The following is a 20,581-nucleotide window of genomic DNA, read 5'->3' as shown; positions in this document are numbered from 1 at the left end:
TTAGATTGACTTGAAATGACAAAATTAGCCTTCAAGACCTTACTTATACATAATTATTTCAGAAGCGGAGGGCATTTTGTGAAAAAAGAAACCCCCTATATTTATTGCTGTGGCGCTCTAGGGTTTTGTTTTAGCAGCCGCAGACGCAGAGTGTAGAAGCTCGAGAGCAGAAAAAGAAGAAGCAACAACAATGGTGGAGAAAGCTGGTAAAGGAAGAAAAGAAGAGGTCGTCACTCGCGAATATACCATTAATCTCCACAAACGCTTGCATGGCTGGTACTTCTCCCAATCTTATCTCTCTTGTGGGTGCTTCTAAATTGTTTAGATCTGGTTTCAAATCGAAATAAACCCTAAGATGAGTTGAATTGTTTATCGTGACTTGATGTTTGATTGCGTTACATGTTAGTTGATAAATACTTGACTGTGATTTGTGGGCTGCACATATCTTGTGTAGTTGATTATACTCCGTTTCATTTATGGTAATTGGGATTTTCTTATTGTTTTGATGAATTGTTATGGGAAAATAATAGTTTGTTGTTTAAATGATTTGTGTTCGGCAATAACAGTGAATTTTCCTAGCCAGTAGTTGGAGTTATTGTAATGTTTTTCAAACTTTTGCTTATAATTTAACTGGATTCATATGTGAAAAATTTCATTAGCAAGTATGCTCTATTGCGCCGAAGTTCTTGACTTTGGTTTTGGTCTCGGTCTCAAAGGCATTAAGGTGTCTAGTTTTGTGGAGTGGCGTTTTCAGATTTGTTACACTGCTCGTGTATGAAATCACTTCTTTTTGTATTCTTCCCTTGTTATCAGTTATTGCCTCAAGCTAAAGCCCTGAGTTGTATTGTGTATACCACTGATGCTGTTTCCTTTTTCTTCATTGTTATTTTGATTTGTTTTCCTGTTGGCTTATGGAATATAATCCTCAGTGATAAGTGTGGTCTTCCAATTCTGTGCAGCACCTTCAAGAAGAAAGCTCCAAAAGCCATAAAGGAAATTAGGAAGTTTGCTCAAAAAGCCATGCGGACAACTGATGTTAGGGTGGATGTGAAGCTCAACAAGCAAGTGTGGAGCCGTGGTATCCGTAGTGTACCAAGGAGAATTCGTGTTCGCGTTGCACGGAAGAGAAACGATGAGGAAGATGCCAAAGAAGAGTTCTACTCTCTCGTCACTGTTGCCGAGATCCCTTCAGAAGGACTCAAGGGGTTGGGCACCAAGGTCATTGATGAGGAAGATTGAAGCAACCTTTCTGTTTAGCTAAGGAACTCCAAATTTTGGCTATAATTTTATCTTATTCAGTTGCTTTTTTGGTTTTGGATTTACTTTTTAGAACTGCCTTCGGCCAAAAAAGGTTTCGTGAACGTATTGTGATTTATGCATTTACCCTGTTTAAGATTTCTGATACTTCATTCATGCACGGATATGTTTTTATTTTTTGTCATTTGGGCTATTTTCAAATCATTATCTAGCAGTCTCACAGAAATCCAAGGTTGGAGCTGAAGTTTACAAAAATGTCAATGGGGTGTTCATCTGGGCATACTTGGATTTAAGATATAAATTGAACTGAATGACTGCCTGGAAAACTGAGAAATATGAAATATTGTTTGATAATGTTGCTTGTTTCCTTTGTTGTCCGCTGGCTGGATTTCTGATGAGTTAGTAGGCTACAATATGATGGTGAGCAGTCTTCAGGGTCAGAGACACGCTAATATTTAATTACAGCTTTTAGCTACCAGTTATTGATGCAATGGTGCCCGCGCGTTAGTTGATATGATTAGATTCGGTGGCGTCGGGGTTTTAGATTTCAGACTGATGCAATTGCAAGTATGGGAGTACTTTCATCACTTGGTGACAATTGCTTCAAAGATTGATGCAGCAAACGTCAAAATACTGCCGTTCTAATTCCTCAAAGATACTAGTGTAATTTTTTTTTTGTAATTTGCCGTTCTAGTATTGAAAAGAGAATGTGATTCTATTTTTCCGTTGGCATAATCAAATTGCAAAGCAAATCCTCTAGCCGTATGTGATAGACCTTGAGTTTAATTCAACTTTAAATATAATGACCACAACTTAAAAAGTCCAAAATTAAATTATTATTTTTTAAAAAATTCAATTATAGCATTCCTCCATGCTACAAAATTATTGTTTCTGCTCATAAAGATCCAAGACAAATGAAAATGGATAATCAGCAGAGGCCCAGCCCACGGAAGTGGAGAGAAGGTTGCTTGGAAAGCTGTAACAGTATTAAACAAGAAAATGGGCCGGCGCAAGCGCACAGACAACGAAAAGCTTGCCCGGGAAGGCTTTTGGAAAAAAGGTATAAAAAGGCGGGAAGGAAAGAGATTGGACATTTGGACTCCGCCTGATCCAGTCGGATTCAGATACAGTGACAGAGATCCGCATCGAATAACAGAAGTCGCGATAGTTTTCCGTTCCTAAGGTACTTGTCTCCACTTTTATTCTTCGTTATCCATTTTCTTTCATAATAAGCATTGAATTTTGTTTGGTTCTTGAGATAACGAGATCATTCAATAGCCACAAGTTTCCGAAATCAACTCAACTTTTAATTGCTATAGATTTTTCTAGTCTAGATATGTTTACAAAGCTAGGCTTTATCAGTTCTCTTTAATTCTGTAATTGTCGTTGGGTTGCTATTAGTTCGTTTAAAGTGAAGACGAGTTAATTGTTGTTGGTTCTTTTTGGTGATATAAATTTTAAACTGAGGGAATTCTTTCCGTATGAGCTTATATTTCTTGAAAGGTTCTGATGTGCTCTGCTCTCATTTCTTCTTCACATACTGAATTATTCAGAATTTGAGCGTCATTTTCTTATTTACACCATGACCGTACCGTGGGACTATTGTCAACATTATCAATGAACACATTAAAATGGAATGACAAACTTTATATTTTACATTCATTTGTTAGATTCAATTACATTCGGTTGTTGGATTTCAATGTCTTGGTTATTTTGATCCAGATGCAGTTTTCTTTTTGTTCTAGATATGCAGGAGCAAATTCAAATTTCTCCAAAACAAGGGTTTATTGTTGACACTACTGACACAAATTATATCTCTGGACTGAGTACCATACTGGTGGCCACAATTCAGGAAGCAAAAGATAGGATTTCTCAGATTGAGTACATTTTTTGCAGCCAGATCTACCCCAATTTCCAATCCAATTCCAAAAGCTTGCAGGCAATTTATTCTGAGGCTAGGAAAGTTGCTGAAGATGCATGGAGAGACAAGGAGAAGGAGCTGTTATTTGAAATGAATCAGATTCAGCTTCAAAAGCAGCAGGCTGTTGAAGAGAACAAGACCCTCAAGTTTGACAAGGCAAAGCTTTTGCAGGAGCAAGAAGAGAAGACGGGTCAACTACTCGTGAAACTTGAAAGTCACCGATGTGAAATCAATGAGCTTAAGCAAGAACTTGAGTTTAAGTCGAAAGAAGTTGAAGGGGGAAAGGAGATGCAGAAAGGATTGATCCAGTTGGCTCAATCAAAAGCCTGTGAGATAAAGAAGAAATGCGATCAACTAGAAGAGCATGAAGAAAAGACTAAAACACTTATTGCTGAATTGAATAGCCACAAGAAAATAGTTGATGAGCTGCAACGGCAGCTTGGTGCAAAGACTGAAGAAGTAGCGAGGGAAAAGGAGTTGACTGATAATCTATTTAAAAAGATTGAAAAGCTAAGCTTAGATATTTCACATTATGAACAGCTGTTGGCTGATGAAAAAAAAGAGAAAAAATGTTTTCTAACCAAATTTGAAGTTTTCGAGGAGAATGTCAGTAGACTCCAAGAGGAGCTCACAAAAAAGACAGAGGAAGTTGAGGAGGGAAGAAAATTGCAGGAACAGTTGCTTCAACAAATCGATTTTAAATCCTCTGAAATAACAAAGAATAAGCAAGAGTTTGAGAAAGAGAAGCAACTGCTTCTGGATAAAGTAAGGGGTTTGGAGGAGAAAGCTAATGAGCTAAAGAAAAATTTCTGTGAAAAAAGCAGCAAGCAAGGTTGGGGGATGGATTCAAATGACAAGTTACTTCAACAGATTGAACAGAAAACCGCCGAGTTAATGGCTGAGAAGAAGAAAAGAAGGGATGTCATAGATGCTTACAAAAGGCTGAAATCTCAATACAATTACATCTGTGCAAAGTTTGGTCTAACAACAGACAAAATGACCTCTGAACACAAAGTAGAAGAGGAAAGTGATTCATTGACGCATCGTAGGAATCCCATACCTTTTCCTGGTGAGAATTCATTTCTTCTTTTTATTTGGTGAATTCTAGTTGCATGAAATTATATGCTTCAACTTTTGTTTTGATTATTCTTTACTGAGAAGGGGTATAGACTTTCTTGGTTTTGGTCGTATTTTTTGTTCTCATGCACACCTAAACCCCAGGCCAGTTACACATAGGGATTATATCTTCTGATTCTCATTTCTCATTTCTTATACCTTGAAGACAAACATTCAGATGTTTCTGCTGCTTATTGTGAGATAAATAAGGTGAAGAAAGAAGTCGGTTTAAGTGATAACTTGGACAATGAGAAAAAAGCGAAATCAGTTCAGACCTCAAGCTTCCACTCTTCTTTTTCTGGTTTCATTGTCACAGAAAAATGCCCTTCAAACGTGAAATCCACCCCTATAGCTGGTACCAAGAGACCGGCATCCTCTTGGAGAGAAACCAGATCCCGTCAATACGAAGGTGGCCCTGACCCTCATGATGATTTTCTTGATACTCCCTTTGAGAACATAAGAGGAAACTTGAACAAAGTAATGAAAGAAGATGTTCATGATCGGCCTGACCCAGCTGCAAAAGACATGAACCTTGATAGCTCAGATGACGAAACACAGGATATGAACATTGATACTGGTCGTCAAAGACAGCAGAATCCAGTTCCAACTGCTGGAAAACAAGGTTTCAAGTATGTGGAACCGGTGAGAAAAAAGGTTGAGCGGGAAAATTTGAAAGGAGTTGAATGCAAGCAGTGCAAGAAATTCTATGATGCTGTTCTTCCCAGTGATGGAGGCAAGGAAAGTGATGGTAGCAAGAAAACTCTGCGCTGTGAGCATCATGAAGGTGTATCTAGGCATCGGTATAAATATATCCCTCCACTGACTCCTGAAGGTTTTTGGAATATTGGATTTGAATCTGAAATGTGATCCTTTTGTGTATGAAAATTGATTCATTGAAATTTTATTTTGGCTGGCTGATATTTAATTTTCATTCATACTGTCTCGGAATCTTAAGAAAGCCATATAGGAAAAATTATTGGAAAGGTGGAACAGTGGTAGCCTTCAGCAGCCAAGGTCAATCATTAAAGCATCAACAGAATGCCTCTACTCACCATTGCTATAACTATATGTCTTTGGATCAGCATAGGGAAAGTCATTGTAAAGCTTTTACAGTGTTTTTTGTCCAGTTGAAATTTCCTAGACAATGTCATAGGTTTAATTATACATACACCCTGGTGGGAATATGTTTGAGATGCCATTCCAGTTTGCTTCACAATCTTGGTTTCTCTGGTAACACCTATATGAACTAATTTGAAACTACCCAATTCCACATCATAATGCCCCTTTTGACTAGGATCCTTCAAAATATTTAATTCAGGCTTGAGACTATTGTACAATTCCTGGTTATGCTCTCGCTTTTTCTGAGCCAGTTAGCCTTGTCATGAAACTTGTTTGATTGATTGAATCAACATACTGGTTTTACATGAATGATTGAATATCATTTGTTGCTACGACTTGCATTTTTTCTCTCCACTATTGATATTGAATATCAATTCCCTGTCAAATTACACCAGCCTGTCGTATATATCATGGTTATTGTATATGAATCAATTTTTCAGACAGAGATTCCTCCTCCTATTCGAACATCTTATTGTTTCTGATTTCTGGTTTTGCCCTATCGCAGATGCTGAGGGAAGGATGTGTTAATATAACTTGTAAGTTAGTAAAAGTAGGAAAACTGCTTGCTTAAACCTTTGTATTTTGGTTCTTAGAGGATAAGCTAGATGCAATTCCTAGAGGTCCTTTCACATGCTTCGGTGGCTCCACCATGTGTACAAATGAAAGAAAAATATGCGTCAACTCTTTTATCTCTTTGCTTGCTGTTTTTAGTACTTGTTATTGTGATCTACATGTGTATCAGGTGTCGCCATTAAATTTTGTGCATTTTGATGGGCAAGGGACTTCAGATTGCTTGGCCATACATACCGCTCTTGGATGCCAGTTTGATTACAGTAATCTAACTTTGAAAGAATCCACAGTTGTAATTTATTTGAAGGTATGATCATCTTCGCCCTTTAGAGTTTAGAGGGAAAAAACTGACCATACTCTTGGACATTGAAGATTATAAGAAAGTGTTGCATTTTAAATTAGAGTTTCTTGGCGTCCACACACCTTCCAGTCCCAACATTATGCCCAGATTTTTTCTCCTCTCTCACAAATTGATGAGTAGGGTAGATATATTTCTTTAAATTTGTGAGAATAAAAATTTGGATTGTTCTGTAATAAAATTAATTGTAATTGGTCTTGAACTGTAAATATATCAGTAAAATTATTATTATAACATCTCATAGCAAACCCCTTGGTCAGAAGGAAGAGAAGTTATGTCATGAATTGGACCATTTCCACTATGGTTTTGGTGGATGTCACAGTTGATTAAATGTGAGTGTCAGCGAAGTGGGACTGTGGGGCTGTGGCGTGGGGTAATGTTTTCTATATCCAGCTATGAACATGCATGCACGACCACGATGCATCAGTGTATTAGACTTGACCCCTCTTTTTACTCCAAGGCAGCATAAATGCTAGTAGCGTCTAAATTCCACTCCCACAATGTAGCCTCAGGTGCATTTAATAATTGGTTGGCTGAAATTAAGACTACCACCACCGGGTACCAGGCAGCAGCCCGCTTCATATTTTATTGGTAGATCAACTCGGATAATCCGCCGAAAGCTAGCCATCTTTTCGGTCCAACTAAATCCTATGCACCGACCCCCAAAAGACAAAAGAAGGTTTGCTCTGTGCTGTTAAGCACGTGCATGTAACCCCCCTTGTTTCTCCTTTTTGTTAAAATCAAAATCCCAAACTGAAATGCTGCTTAAATAATTTGATCTCAATCTTTGAACACAAATTACAGTATCAAATACGTTATTTTATTATGTCACCACATCGAATCCCTGCCACGCCCACAACTTTCCTTCACGTGCATGCATGTTGCTTACTGCTTGTACCTTATCTCTTACGCCATCCAAGTTCAAGCATATAATTAATTAATATATATAACATAAACTGATGATAAGCATACAACATATTCATAGAAACGCTTACATTCACTATTACAACATGTAACTAAACAATAATTAACCCGATTTTTCGGACACAATAATCGGAATCAATAACATCAGCAAGTCCTCAATGGGTTGCCGCACAAGCAATCGTTGCTGTCGAAAGACGACGCTTCAAGGTGATCGAACGGTGATCCGACGGGAATGGGTCCGCAGAGATGATTGTGGCTCAAATCCAAGTGCCCGATATATGCCGATGATGATAACGAACCGGGAATCGGACCTTTCAAATTGTTGTACGACAAATCTAAAGCCATGAAGTAGGATTTTGACCCGAAAACGTCCGGTATATTTCCCCCTAGAGCATTTCGGCTCAAGTTTAAGATTCCCATACCGGTATTACTCAGAAGCGTGGACGGTATTTTACCGGATAACAAGTTGCTATCCAAGTTAAGAGTTGACAAGACTAGCATTTTGCCCAAGATGTCCGGTATCGGACCCGATATTTGATTCGTGGACAAATCCAAATCGGCAAGCCGATACATGTTCCCGATAGAATCCGGGATTGACCCAGTAAGTTTGTTTCCTCTGAGTAAAGCCCGGCTCAGCATTTTCAGATTTCCGAAATCCGCCGGTATCTTGCCGGAAAGTTGGTTGTTGCTGAGATCTAGATGCTTTAAACTAGAAAGCCGAACAAGCGAAGATGGGATTTCACCAGAGACGGCATTGTCGGCTAAATTTAGAACAGTTAGCTTCTGAAGATTCCCGATATCATCCGGAATCTTACCCGATAATTTGTTACCGACGAGGTCCAAAACACGAAGTGACGCAATCGAAGTAATGCAGGATGGCAGCTGACCGGAGATTCCTTTCCAGTCGGCGATGACTAAGGTAGAAAGAGTGTCGAGCTGGCAAATGGCAGGGTTAATGGACCCAGTCATGTAGCCACTGCGGCCGGCTTTGACTAATATGGGGTCCTCGGACTCACCACGAAGCGAAATATCGGTGACTCGGCGAGTTGTTGGGTCGCAGCTGACGCCGTACCAGTTGGTGCAGCAGTTATCGCCGGTCCAGGAGGCGAAGATGCCCAAGTAAGGTTCGTTGAGTGAGGACTTGAGGGCTAAGAGGGCTGCTTTGTCCGATGGCGAGCAGGCGCCAACGCCCGAGATAACGGCGAGAAAGACAGTGAGTAAGATTAACGGCAATGCCATCACGTTCGCGTGGGAGATGAGTGTATAGAGTCTGTATCAATGCAATCTGTCCTTATTAGATAGATATAAGGAGGCTGCTGCTTTTGCCGCTAAGTTTGGAGAGAGCTGGGGTTTGGTTATGTCATATGTGCAGAGCTTGGGAATGAAAAAGATCCCGTTGCCTGCTTTGTTATTATTTTGTCTAATACATTTACATTTTATAGAGGATGAGTGTGGGACTGCTTTGCTATCGCCGATGCCTTTGTAATTGTATTACCCCCATCGTACTATAAATTTAATTAAGTTGTAAAATAATACTTAATACTATGTTTAGGGTAGTCTGAATTTCATTATATTAAAATAATATCACTCTATATTAATGTTAAACGTAAATTTTTAAATTAAGTATTAAATATTTATTTTTATAACATAAAACTTATTTAATAATATACTATTATTAAATAATAAAATATTACAATATTATGTTAAATTATTAATGATATTATATCATATTATAATGTATTTATATATATTAGTTATTATAATAACTTAATATAACTTAATATTATATTATATAAAGTATAAATGCATTTTTATTTATTAAATAATGTTGAAATAATATCCAAAATCAGTTTGCTATAGATTTGATAATTTCTTCTTATATCTGATCAGCTCTCTTCAAATATTTAAAGATTTTGTGTCAAGTGTCCCTTAATTAAAACTATAAGTTACTATTTAATTATCAATCACATTCATTTTGCTCATAAAAAGATTAGGTTAGCAAGGTGTTCTAATTCGACCTTTTTTTCTATGACTTTTAAGTGGATGTATGGCTCGAAAATATTAGCAACTAAATTAAAAAAAGTGTTTGTCAAATATTTAATTTCAAATGTTTTTATATTAAGTAAAAGTCAGAAGTAAAGTAATTAGTTAATAATAACAAACCAAAAAAATGAGTGAGCAGTAATATTTTTCAATTTTTTACCAAATAATTTAATTTATGCGCTTTCAAAACTAAAATACAGTGTTCAAGAGATATATAATTCGGCAAATTTAATCATACTAGTTCAATCATTACTCTTATTTTATAATTTTTTTTCAAAACATATTACTATGTGTACTTATTACTCTGTCTCTTTCTTTTTCCACTTTTCTTTCTTTTAATCATGTTTGCTCTTAAGGCCGGCCATGATTTCAAAATTCATTGAGTTTTAATGATTGACAAAATTCTTCTTTAATTTCCTCTATAGTTTACTTTTTTTATCTATTTTTGTGTGTAGCAATTAAATATTAATTGTCAAGTAATTAATGAACTTAAACTATCTATAGTATTACCTATCTAGGTAATAACGCAGGGAAACTCTTTAGACCCTGATCAATTCCCCTTATTAATTGCAAAGAAGCATATATTTGAATATATATATATATATTTCAGGTAAGATGTTAAGCTCGTCCTTAGTTAAGCTGGTTTTTGAGTGGCAACTCTGGTGGGGGCCGAGCTAGTAGCTATGGCCACCACCTCCAATATATATGATAAATGATAAATGATGATGACAGTGTCCCCACCAATATGAGCCACTTGCATGGCTGCCATGTGATTCTGATATCAAAAGGCAAAAAGGTGTACGATAGCTCCATTATCTGCCAAGATTTGCTTACTTTTTGTTCACAATATTCACCATCATTTCTTCCTCACCCAAAAGGAGAGACGGCCACTGACGACAGTACCCTTTATCATCATTTGATCATAAGTTTCAGTGATGAAGAAATACTAATGTCGTTACGTTTACCGAGTGTATTGCCACTAGTATAATGTTGAGGAAAACAAGGTCAACTTTTTTTATGCCAATGATGCATTTATAAATAGGCTTGATAATTTAGTTCGATTTTATTTTTAGCTCGATTGATCTGACTTTAATTTTTAGAATTTTGACCTGAATTTTTAAGTTTTGGGTTGAGTTAGAGCCAAAATTTTAAGGTTCGAATAAATTTAGGGTCAGGGTCAGACTTAATGCCGACCCAACCCAACCCTATTTAAAAAAAAAAAACTAACACAAATTAACACACGCACACAACACATCCTCACAACATCACACATTGTGTGTGTGTTTTTTTTAATTGTATTGTGTTTTTATTTGTATAAGATATGCGTTTTTTTTACTTTTTATGTTGGGTTGTTGAATTGAATTGTATATGACTAAAATGGTTGTAAAATTACATTGTGTGTTTTTAATTTAATTGCATTGTGTTTTTATTTATATAAGACATGAGTTTTTTATTTTTTATGTTGGGTTGTTGAATTAAATTGTGTATGAGTAAAATAGTTGTGGAATTACATTGTGTATTTTTAATTTAATTGCATCGTGTGTTTTTCATGTTGGATTTTGGAATTGATTTGTGTGTGAGGTTGAAATAGTCGTGGAATTTGTTGAAATGGTTGTGGAAAGTGGAATTGAATTGTGTTTGAAATTATTGAGTAATTGCCGAATTGGTTGAAATGGTGGTGGGAAATGAGAATTGAATTGTGGGGTTAACTATTTCGGTAGGGTCGGATTGGGCCCGACCCGATGTTGGCCCAATTCGGGTCGGGCTCGGCCTGACCCTAACTAAATAGTGTCCCGACCCGACATTTTGCCATTCCTATTTATAAATAATATTTAGACTAGATGGTGTAATAGTAACAATAATAATTTGTAAGTTTTACTATGTTACACAAGCAGCCGTATGTTCATTTATATGGTCATGATCATTATTATTGTTTAATTGAATTTTTCTTTTATCATTATGCTGCTGAATCATTGCTCATAGAATGAAAATAAATGGAAGGAATGTGGGTGTTATAATTGAGATTTGGAAGGAGATAAGCTTCAACGGACACAACCAGAACATTAATGGCACCAATATAATATTCAAACTGTTTGCTGAACTGTGACTGTGCGATCCATAGCCTGTAATTTGCATAACAACTGACACATTGGTGGTTAAGCTTTGAGTTGATTGTTGAGAAGAGAGAGGAACATGGGATTGTGTTGTCGTGATTAGAACATCATTCAAAGTCCTCACATGGAATGCGATATTGCATAAACTATTTTACTGTTATGTGTCGGTGGAGATATCTTAACTGTTTGATTCTAAACCACCAAATCTTTGTCCTTTTTACAGCAACAGTTGATGCCAAATTGCCAATCCTGAATCAACAGAACTCTAGCTAGCTTTCTTAAGTTCATTTGTAAATGGGCCAATTTGTCATTGGGTCCAAGTCCAACACCTCAAACCAGCCCATCTGTTTTTCGCTTTCTTGAAAGGAATCATCTCATATTCGCATCTGACAATAATCTCTAATAATACCTTCTAAGGAAGACAAAACTGAGAATTACTAGAAGTTTAAAGATCAGAAAAGATGCTAGCTAGTCTTAGCACAGATAACATCATAAAATTTCCTCAATGTGCTTTGCACATTCAGTTCAAACAAAAGCAGCAAATTTCTTTTATCGATACCCAAGATGGGATACGACAATCATACAATCATCTAATCCATTGAGAAATGATACGTAAACTTCCCTGCAAGTTATAATCAACTGCAAAATAAAATATAGTTCCCACAATTTCATACCGTTTTAAGCTTCTAATACCAATGAATTAAGCAAAAATATCTTCGGTGATAAATGGGAATTCCCTGTCGATACAAGTATCAGATGCGGTTTTGAGTTGCTCATAGTTTAGCTGTCTGGCAGCTTCATACACAGCAATGCCAACACTTACAGAGAGATTCAGACATCTAACATAAGTTTCAACCATTGGAATTCGAATTGTCCCACCCCCAAATGTTTCGCTTGTGCAGTCTAGCAATGCTTCAGGTGGTAGACCACTAGTTTCTGAGCCAAATATGAGATAATCTCCTTTTCTATATGAGATTTCCTACAAAAATAGAATGGAAGTCAGCTAAACTCAAAAGCACTTCGCCAAATTTCCTTTCTCTACATTAAATTGCTGCTTAAATACTCAAACTAAAACATAAAAATCTCTTTGCCTAATCATGGGTTAATAATGCAGAAGACTTTATAGAGATATGACATGACATGATATATTTATGCTAACTACAGAAAGCAGAAGCAAGTACTAAAAGCCATAAAAAGACTAAAAAGGATGGATGACTGACTGAATGTGTTGAGGTTCCTCTTTTAGTAAATGCCAACAATCTCTTTTCCCCTTCCTGCATCAAAGGACAAAGGACCAAGAACAAATGGAGTTAAAGATGCATTGGGAAGAAGGTCTAAAAGTCCATTGTATAAAACAAGAAATACCTGTTGCCTGAAATAATCTCGAAACTCTGCCCATGTGCTATGAACTTTAACAACCACATATCTAATGTTATGTAGTAACTGAAAACAAGAAAAGTCTTTGTAAAGAGTTTAAAGAAAGAAGTTCATACTGAAAGTTTACGGTATAAATTATCTTAAACGTTAAGCTGATGGAGAACCAGCAACCATATATAATTGAGGGATTTCTTGAGTTTGGTGTTCGATGTTGTATACCAAAAAGAGTAAAAGTATCTAAAATCAAGACCCTTCCAGAACTGTCAAAGAAAGTGAGAAAAATTGAAGGATAAAACACTATAAGCTGCTTATTTCTCAAGTACTCTACTAAGGTCGAATATGAAAACAATAAAAGATGTATTTGTGTCTTTAGTTCTTGCATCATGTGTGATGTTCTTGAAAAGCCGAGAATGAATGTATTGATGTAACATAAGAAAATTGTTCTGAAGAAAATCAATGCAGTAGATCTACATATAGAAATATAAACGTAGATACGGCCAGTAATCCAATCCAGCACGCTTTAATTTTGTATCATCCACTTGAAATCCTAATGGCTGAAAGGAAGTTAAATGGCCAGAGTTAGCAGCAATCATTACAATACTCACAAAAGTAGAAAATATCCAAATAAAAATGAGAATTGGTTGTCTCAACCCCAACTAAGTGTAGTCCACAAGCTGATGCTGCACATGTTCTCGCAATGCAACCTGTGTTTCCAGGAATCTGCCAAGGACAATAGAATTCTCAGAGCCAGCCCCAAGAAATGAGGTCGTCTGCAACCCAAAATAAAACATAGATAAATAATAATTTAGAATTAAAAATTTCTGGAAAGTCCCAAACCATTGTTGTTTATGCTCAGGAAAGATGAAAGCCATTTCCTATTAAAAGAGGATAAAGGGAAAAAAAATGAAAAAAGAAATGCAAAAATCTTGTCCAAAGGATTTACTACACTGATCTTGCAACCAAATGGTATCACTAATCATCCATCTAGAACATAATCAAGCAGATAAGCATACAGATATTGGTTCAATGATAGCCCAAGCTTGTCTACATGTAGAGTTCTTGAAATTGATATATTTTTGGAGCACAATTAAGCGGTGCCTTGGCACAATTCCGCCATCTGTTATGAAACTACTTGACTCTAACATCCCTTGCGCCCATTGGAGGCTGATCACATTGGTCAAATGATCAACTTAGTTCTTGTTCATAGTGATGCTGCAGTTAGACTTGTAATGCAGAACCTTGAAGCTAAACCCAATTACAAAAACTCCTTTTCGTCTAGATAGAACACTCAAACTTATTAAAAATACCATCCGTATAACTAAACAATTTCAACTATTAAAAAAAATTATATCGAACAAAAGGATTAATCTTTATACGAAAAAAAATGAACCCACATCATAGGTCATCAAAACTACCTTAAAGCAAAAGCTTAGCCATCACTCAACATCTAATTCCATTAAGCTAAAACATAAGTAAAACATTTTCTATGCCATACCTGGGGAGAGACTAAAACAACTTGAAGAAACTTGTTTTGGGAGAGACCGTTAACTGCCTCACCAACCCCACGTGGCATAAACCCGCCATTTTCCCTTTCAGCTAACACCCACAAGATAAAAGAAACAATCAAAACCATACATAACAAAAACTAAAAGAGTTAAAATATTATACATCATGAAGAAAATTATTACGTAGAGAGCAGATAGGAGAGAAGCGAAAAGAAGAGAAAGAGGAGAGAGGTGAAGAGAAGCTGAAATTGTTCTTGAATTGAGTGAAGTTCGGAGCTCTTGAACGGAAATGGGCATGCAAAGGTACTATTGCATTAAAGGTTTTAAGACTCGTTGTGTCCATATTTACACTAACGCTCTCTTTGGTCTTTGTTTGCCGTTGCCTGTTGCCTGTTGCCTTCCTCTCCCTCTTCTTTTTCACTTGTCAGGGGAGGGGGGTAATTGGAGTCTGGAGAGGTCATTGCCCACCGGGGATTACTTTAAGCTTTCTTGCATTTGGGTCCTTTTACTATGGTTACCTTCAAGAGTTGTACTAATTATGAAAAATTTACATACTGATACCCTTCTCAATCTTTCTGCTCAAAACAACACTAAAACCTCTTACAACTAAATAAAATAAGAGATTTATGAATTTCAATCCCGCTCACATAGGTAGAAAGTAAATTGATTTATTGTTAGGATGAATAATAATATAATTTTTTTATATAAAACTATTAAAAAAAGTATAAGAGTAATGTCATAGTTATTTATTAAAATAAAATTATAAGTTGATGGCAAATAATAGAAGATAATTACAATAATTTATAATAATTGTAGGTAATGGTTATGATTTCTGTATAATTGATAATAGTAGGTAGTGACCTTTTTGGTCTACAATCTATTTTTTTTAATATTTTCACTGCACAATTGAAAGATAAATATTTAATAAAAAAATAATAACTTGTAATTATCAATGAACTAATTGAAATTATGATAATTCTTAAAAGTATTTATCATAAAAATATAGTTGATATGTCGTGTTCATGTATTAAATAAATATATGATTAGGTTTAAGTTTAACTTCGAAAGACACAAAGAGGAAGACATTTTCAGAATTTAATTTTCTTAACTCCAAATTTTGTGTTTTATTATTATTTCGAAATTCTTTTCTATGGTTACTTATTATAATTATATACTTAAATAAATTTTATGATAGTGGCTATGTACTAATTATAATAAAGTTAAGAGGTCATGCATAATAACTGAAAAGATTGAATCCTCAATTGCAAAGTCGCCTCTTCTATTTTCATATAAGCCCGAAGAAGGGAAATCGGGGCAACCCTAATCAAATGACCACACCCACACGTCCTTTTTTCATTAAAATAAACTCGAAACACACGAACTCGCGAATCGCGATCTCTTGTTGAAGTATATCACAGTCGCATCATTATTGTTTATTTTTTCGATTGAAAAAGAAATTTTTGATCTTGATCAATTACTGCTCAGGTAACAAACGTTAATTCATTCGCGAATATAACGTTCGTTTTGTTCGGGTTCCTTATAATTTTGGTTTATTAGGTTTGGATGTTAGGGTTTGTGGTATATTGTAAATTGGGGTTTTGGATTTGCTTTCATTGTTGATTTGTTACTTGGTTTCAATTAGGATATTGATGATTATGCTCTTGTTGATTTTGCCTTAAAATCTGTGATTTTAATGGTTTGAATATGATTGATTGTCACATGAATTTGATTGATTGCATCAAATTATTTTGAAATTTTGAATTCAGTGGAGTTGATTTTGGTTGATTATCAAATGAATTTTATTGTGATAGAAGAATGTTGGTGTTTAATTTGCTTATGATTTTGGCAATATTATATTTGCATAAAGAGATGGATCGAAAGATCAAATTCAATATCTAAATAGATTGGAAGCTCACTTGTTGAACAGTGACCTCCTGTAAACAGCCTATGTACTTTTGGCTCGTTGCTAATGGAGAAAAGTACGCCTCCTAGCCTTTTTGTTAATGATGGCTCGTTTATGGAGAGGTTTAAACAGCTTCAACAAGACAAAGACAAGGAAAAGGAAAGGGGAAGGGGTGCCACATCTGTGGAGGAGTCTAAACCTATCAAAATTGTAGCTGGAAGTTCAGTTCCTAAAATATCCATGAATAAACCCACTGTTGATACCCGAAAGTCCTGCTTGGCTACCTCAGGAGGCAAACTTGCATTCAGTTTGAAGCAGAAGTCAAAGCTTGTGGGACCTCCTGTTAAGTTGGGTGCCGATGAGGATGAGGATGAAGCAGATGTTGAAAATTCAGCGGATGCACCGGTGAAAAGGCAGAAGTTGGATCCACCAGAGGCCTCTGAACAATCTTCGAAACAAGTCGTTGTTGGTAATTACTGTTTTTATATGAATTATTCTTTAATCCTTTTTGCTTTTAGAGTAAGGTATATGTGGAACTTCCCTGTATTTTCTTCCTTTTTTTGGCTGGAGATCAAGATAAGAAGGAAGAGACACTCCATTAATGCATCTAACTTGGTTGTTTTTATATCCTTACTTGTGATTTACTTATCACTTGAACAAGATATTATCACTGACTTGACCGTCTTCATATTCTCACTTCTATAACTCATTGAAGTCAGAAATGCTAAAAGACTTTTATGGAGAGAATCATTTAATTGTTATGTGAATTGAATTTGCCCCTTCATGGAATATACTGCTATTGAGGAAATAGTCTAGGTATATGTCTTCTCTGATCTCGAACCAGTGGATGAAGAGGACAAAACATTCTTGAATATTTCTATCTCATGAATGCAGCTTGTACCTTTAGTACCAACCAACATTGGTGGAAAGAGATGTTCAATGAAAGATTTGGAATATGTGGCACGCTGCTACAAGAGTAATTTGCATTCCCTTGTTCATGGTCTCGGTATTAATCAGTTTTATAAGTGATGTGCAGCACCACTTCCCCCAAGCGATCCTACTGTGAAGAAAGTTGCAGACAAATTAGCAAGTTTTGTTGCCAAAAATGGGAGGCAATTTGAGCATATTACTCGACAAAAAAATCCTGGAGACACGCCTTTTAAGTAAGTCTTTGTATTAATTTTGTAGTTGTTATTTTAGTATAATGAGCTTTCTGTTTTGTTGCTCTCTCTATATGGAATACGCAGTTGCATGTGTGATTGACTGGGTGGACTTATCACATAGCGTGAAGAAATTCTTTCTACAAACATACATGGTTTTATTGTTAGTTTATCATAAAATTTATAGGCTTATGAGTTGTGCTTTATGTTATTTGCAGATTTCTTTTTGATGAGACTTGTGCAGACTACAAGTATTATGAGTATCGGCTTGTGGAAGAGGAAACATCCCTTACAGAGACCATGGAGGTTCAAACGTCTCATAGCGGTGAGTTCTGGAATTTCTACATTTCTGCCATGCCGGAGTGTCTATAATGATTACACAAATAAGTCTACGGATGTGCATAAATAGATTCTCAAGCTTGTGATGAACAAGAAGTTTCATGACCTGCGTAACTGGACCTGAAATTCTCTCATTTCCATCATCTTTTGAATTCTTTATTTTATTTGCTTTGTCACCACACTTTTTGTCCTTTAAAAGTTTGATAACTTCTTTGGAAATTAGTTGTAAACTTGTAATGCATGTTGTTTATGTAGGTGGTATGAGCACTTCAGCCTCTAAATCCACTAGTGCTTCTCAAAGGACTCTTCCGCAGCAAAATTATCAAACCCCTGCTTCAGCTTTATATGAAACTGCTGAAGAGCCTGTAACTGGAAATGGTAGATATCTCAATTTTGTTAGTTTCTTATTGGGTTTATTTTAGATTTAAGTATTTCTGTCAGTACTCTTTAAGAAGGTTCCTTTAAGCAATTTTATTTTGTCTGAATTGAACAAAAGTTTTACTTGTGCCCCTAAAATTGCAGGTGAATCTAGTGGACCAAGTGGTGCAGATCCTATAGCTATGATGGAGTTTTACATGAAGAAGGCTGCTCAGGAAGAGAGGAAGAGACAGCCTAAACAGTCAAAGGATGAGATGCCTCCTCCTCCATCTCTTCAAGGTTTGTATATAAAAGAGCAAGTTCTTATGTAGGAAAATATATTTCTATTCCTTGGTTGTTTGATGAAACATAGTTTCTCAATTTTTTAGGTACTGCAGCTCCTGGGAAAAGGGGTCATCACATGGGTGATTACATTCCACATGAAGAGCTTGAGAAGTTCTTGTCTGCCTGTAATGATGCAGCTGCTCGGAAAGCTGCTAAGGAGGCTGCAGAAAAAGCTAAAATCCAAGCTGACAATATTGGGCATAAGCTCCTGTCCAAAATGGGATGGAAAGAAGGTGCTAGCCTGACCACATACACATTTAATTTGTTTTTGTATGAAATTTTAGGTCGTGAAGGATAGAATGAATTTTGGAATTCTCTGAAATTGTTGTAAATCTATGTTTGCCAAATAAATATTTAGCTACTGCTTTTTCACTCTTATTACCTGCATTAACTGAAATTGTTCATTTTGACTTCCTAAGTTTAGTGGTTATAGGTATTATCTCATCTTTCCTTGTTTGAAGGAGAGGCCCGGTGACCTTTATCCATATATATTGCAGGTGAGGGTCTGGGAAGCTCGAAAAGTGGCATTGCAAATCCAATCTCAGCTGGTAATGTTAAGGATAATAACTTGGGGGTTGGTGCACACCATCCTGGGGAGGTGACTCCTGAGGATGATATATATGAACAGTATAAGAAGCGGATGATGCTTGGTTATCGCTACAGACCCAATCCTCTGGTAATCTCCATGCCTATTAATCATATCTATCTTGTCATATGCAGTTGCTTACTTGCTTATAATGGTGGTTGCTAATTTAAAAAAGGATTGATGCTTTTTTCTTTGAGACTAAAATTTCTGCATGATTAAGCTATGTGTATTTCTTTTTCTCCTCCTTTTCAGAACAATCCTAGAAAGGCATACTACTGAGCGGCTGTGGCCTCTTTACTCAACCAGTCTTCTTGTGTAGTCAACTTGGCTTTCAAATACGTTAGGTAACTTGCTTGTTATTTTTAAGGGAAAAAGAAAATTTCAAAAAAAAAAAAAAAGAAAAGAAAAAGAAAGCTACATTAATGTCTTGTGGCAGAACAAAGTTGTTTGGAGCTTTTGCTTTTGTGAAGTTTGTCTCGTAATGACATGCGGTTTCTGTGATTTTCTTTTCTTTTCCTTGAATCTTTTATAATTTATGTGAATTTTTTTTTCAAATTCAGATGTGAAGGTTAAGTCACAGTAAAAGATCATAAATTTACAACTAGGATGATATAATAGGAGGTGATATATATATTCGTTCCAAAGGGTGAATGTTGGGTTATTCTGTTTGAAGTGATAATTTTTAAAATATCAGTTAAATTATTGTAAAATTATTTTTTGACTTATTAATAAAAGTGAGGATAAGTTGAGATTTACAATAATTTAGAGATATTTTAAATATTCCTATTCCAATAAAGAAGTAACTCGGAATTAATCCTAACTCGAAATTAATCGTATTCTGAATGACTAAGTCTTGTAGCTATATGTAACAATTTTGAATAATTGTGAAAACGTCACAGAAATCATAGCAATAAGTCTCATATTTTTTTATAAAAAGCCAAGTAAATCCAGCCTTGACGAATATTAGATGATATAATGTATTAGTTAAAATGTTAGAAATTCAAAAATTTAACAAAAGTAAAAAAAAAAAAAAAAAAGAATGACGACGCAGGGAGGAAATGCACATATATGAATTATAAAAATTCGGAAACTTTTAAAATCTAAAGAAAAACTGGTGGTATCCAGGGAAAATCATTGAGAGAAGATTGTAATTCGTAAACGCATAACGTACCCGAAGCATCCATCACGATGCATGCAGGAGCATGGGCATGGGCATGGGCATGGGCATGGTCGTAACCACCCATAGACTTATAGATTAATCGTCTAATCCTTAATGATTCGATTCGGGGTTAATTGTTCAAAACGCGGCAAACAAACTTTTTCACGTGTCCTTGTTTCCTTCACATAAACAACCACCAAAGCTTTTTCTTACATGTTTACGTGACAGAATGAGAGCCCTTTGTCTTCGGTCGTAATGTTATTCTTATTCGCTCTTCGTGTGAGAGGGAATTTTTTTTTTTTAAATCTATTATATACAGATATTATTGACATTACATCAGATATTATAATTAATATTTATAATCATACTATATAATTGGGACCACCATCATATATTGACACACTAAAGTATATGCTCAGATATTTTAA

The 20,581-nt window shown here is 35.7% G+C and overlaps 5 protein-coding genes across 7 annotated transcripts; 3 read left to right on the top strand and 2 right to left on the bottom strand.

Moving 5' to 3' along the window:
* The first annotated feature begins 80 nt into the window (after positions 1-80).
* On the top strand, positions 81-1,413 carry LOC112099322 (60S ribosomal protein L31). The gene is made up of 2 exons (XM_024186777.1): positions 81-276; positions 960-1,413. The coding sequence occupies exons 1-2, from the start codon at positions 191-193 to the stop codon at positions 1,237-1,239; spliced, it is 366 nt and encodes a 121-aa protein (XP_024042545.1). The 5' UTR covers positions 81-190; the 3' UTR covers positions 1,240-1,413.
* Positions 1,414-2,276: 863 nt separating this feature from the next.
* LOC18045538 (protein gamma response 1) lies at positions 2,277-5,225 on the top strand. 2 transcript variants are annotated; one of them, XM_024186635.1, is made up of 3 exons: positions 2,277-2,440; positions 3,003-4,247; positions 4,473-5,225. In XM_024186635.1, the coding sequence occupies exons 2-3, from the start codon at positions 3,005-3,007 to the stop codon at positions 5,159-5,161; spliced, it is 1,932 nt and encodes a 643-aa protein (XP_024042403.1). In that variant the 5' UTR covers positions 2,277-2,440; positions 3,003-3,004; the 3' UTR covers positions 5,162-5,225. The 2 variants fall into 2 exon arrangements, with proteins under 2 accessions (XP_024042403.1, XP_024042402.1); XM_024186634.1 differs by having other exon boundaries at positions 4,461-5,225.
* Positions 5,226-7,145: 1,920 nt separating this feature from the next.
* On the bottom strand, positions 7,146-8,694 carry LOC18045536 (DNA damage-repair/toleration protein DRT100). Its single transcript, XM_006438919.2, has one exon. The coding sequence runs from the start codon at positions 8,502-8,504 to the stop codon at positions 7,410-7,412; it is 1,095 nt and encodes a 364-aa protein (XP_006438982.1). The 5' UTR covers positions 8,505-8,694; the 3' UTR covers positions 7,146-7,409.
* Positions 8,695-11,966: 3,272 nt separating this feature from the next.
* Positions 11,967-14,733, bottom strand: LOC18045535 (putative tRNA (cytidine(34)-2'-O)-methyltransferase). Of its 2 annotated transcripts, none has more exons than XM_024186756.1 (7): positions 14,488-14,733; positions 14,295-14,395; positions 13,451-13,519; positions 13,295-13,353; positions 12,788-12,848; positions 12,643-12,696; positions 11,967-12,401 (listed from the first exon to the last, which is right to left on the bottom strand). In XM_024186756.1, exons 1-7 carry the CDS (start codon positions 14,645-14,647, stop codon positions 12,123-12,125), a joined length of 783 nt encoding a protein of 260 aa, XP_024042524.1. In that variant the 5' UTR covers positions 14,648-14,733; the 3' UTR covers positions 11,967-12,122. The 2 variants fall into 2 exon arrangements, 1 of the variants encoding a protein (XP_024042524.1); XR_002906119.1 differs by having other exon boundaries at positions 12,125-12,401; positions 13,451-13,569; positions 14,488-14,645.
* An 878-nt stretch (positions 14,734-15,611) lies between these two features.
* Positions 15,612-19,493, top strand: LOC18045534 (SURP and G-patch domain-containing protein 1-like protein). The gene is made up of 9 exons (XM_006438913.2): positions 15,612-15,789; positions 16,232-16,676; positions 17,244-17,370; positions 17,586-17,692; positions 17,962-18,084; positions 18,229-18,363; positions 18,453-18,641; positions 18,906-19,084; positions 19,247-19,493. The coding sequence occupies exons 2-9, from the start codon at positions 16,274-16,276 to the stop codon at positions 19,271-19,273; spliced, it is 1,290 nt and encodes a 429-aa protein (XP_006438976.1). The 5' UTR covers positions 15,612-15,789; positions 16,232-16,273; the 3' UTR covers positions 19,274-19,493.
* The last annotated feature ends 1,088 nt before the right edge of the window (positions 19,494-20,581 follow it).

Source organism: Citrus clementina, unplaced genomic scaffold (genome assembly GCF_000493195.1).
Source record: "Citrus clementina cultivar Clemenules unplaced genomic scaffold, Citrus_clementina_v1.0 scaffold_4, whole genome shotgun sequence".
Classification (NCBI taxonomy): Eukaryota; Viridiplantae; Streptophyta; class Magnoliopsida; order Sapindales; family Rutaceae; genus Citrus; species Citrus x clementina.
Note: the sequence above shows the minus strand (reverse complement) of the source record. Positions and strands in the feature narration are given on the sequence as shown.

Coding starts and splice junctions, on each gene's coding strand:
- LOC112099322 (XM_024186777.1), top strand. CDS start 191: ATGGTGGAGAAAGCTGGTAAAGGAAGAAAAGAAGAGGTCGTCACTCGC. Junction 277..959: donor CACAAACGCTTGCATGGCTG/GTACTTCTCCCA, acceptor AATTCTGTGCAG/CACCTTCAAGAAGAAAGCTC.
- LOC18045538 (XM_024186634.1), top strand. CDS start 3,005: ATGCAGGAGCAAATTCAAATTTCTCCAAAACAAGGGTTTATTGTTGAC. Junction 4,248..4,460: donor GAATCCCATACCTTTTCCTG/GTGAGAATTCAT, acceptor TATACCTTGAAG/ACAAACATTCAGATGTTTCT.
- LOC18045536 (XM_006438919.2), bottom strand. CDS start 8,504: ATGGCATTGCCGTTAATCTTACTCACTGTCTTTCTCGCCGTTATCTCG.
- LOC18045535 (XM_024186756.1), bottom strand. CDS start 14,647: ATGGACACAACGAGTCTTAAAACCTTTAATGCAATAGTACCTTTGCAT. Junction 13,520..14,294: donor TTGTTTTAGTCTCTCCCCAG/GTATGGCATAGA, acceptor TGTCCTTGGCAG/ATTCCTGGAAACACAGGTTG. Junction 12,697..12,787: donor GAGATTATTTCAGGCAACAG/GTATTTCTTGTT, acceptor CCTTTGATGCAG/GAAGGGGAAAAGAGATTGTT.
- LOC18045534 (XM_006438913.2), top strand. CDS start 16,274: ATGGAGAAAAGTACGCCTCCTAGCCTTTTTGTTAATGATGGCTCGTTT. Junction 17,371..17,585: donor CCTGGAGACACGCCTTTTAA/GTAAGTCTTTGT, acceptor TGTTATTTGCAG/ATTTCTTTTTGATGAGACTT. Junction 18,085..18,228: donor AGAGCCTGTAACTGGAAATG/GTAGATATCTCA, acceptor CTAAAATTGCAG/GTGAATCTAGTGGACCAAGT.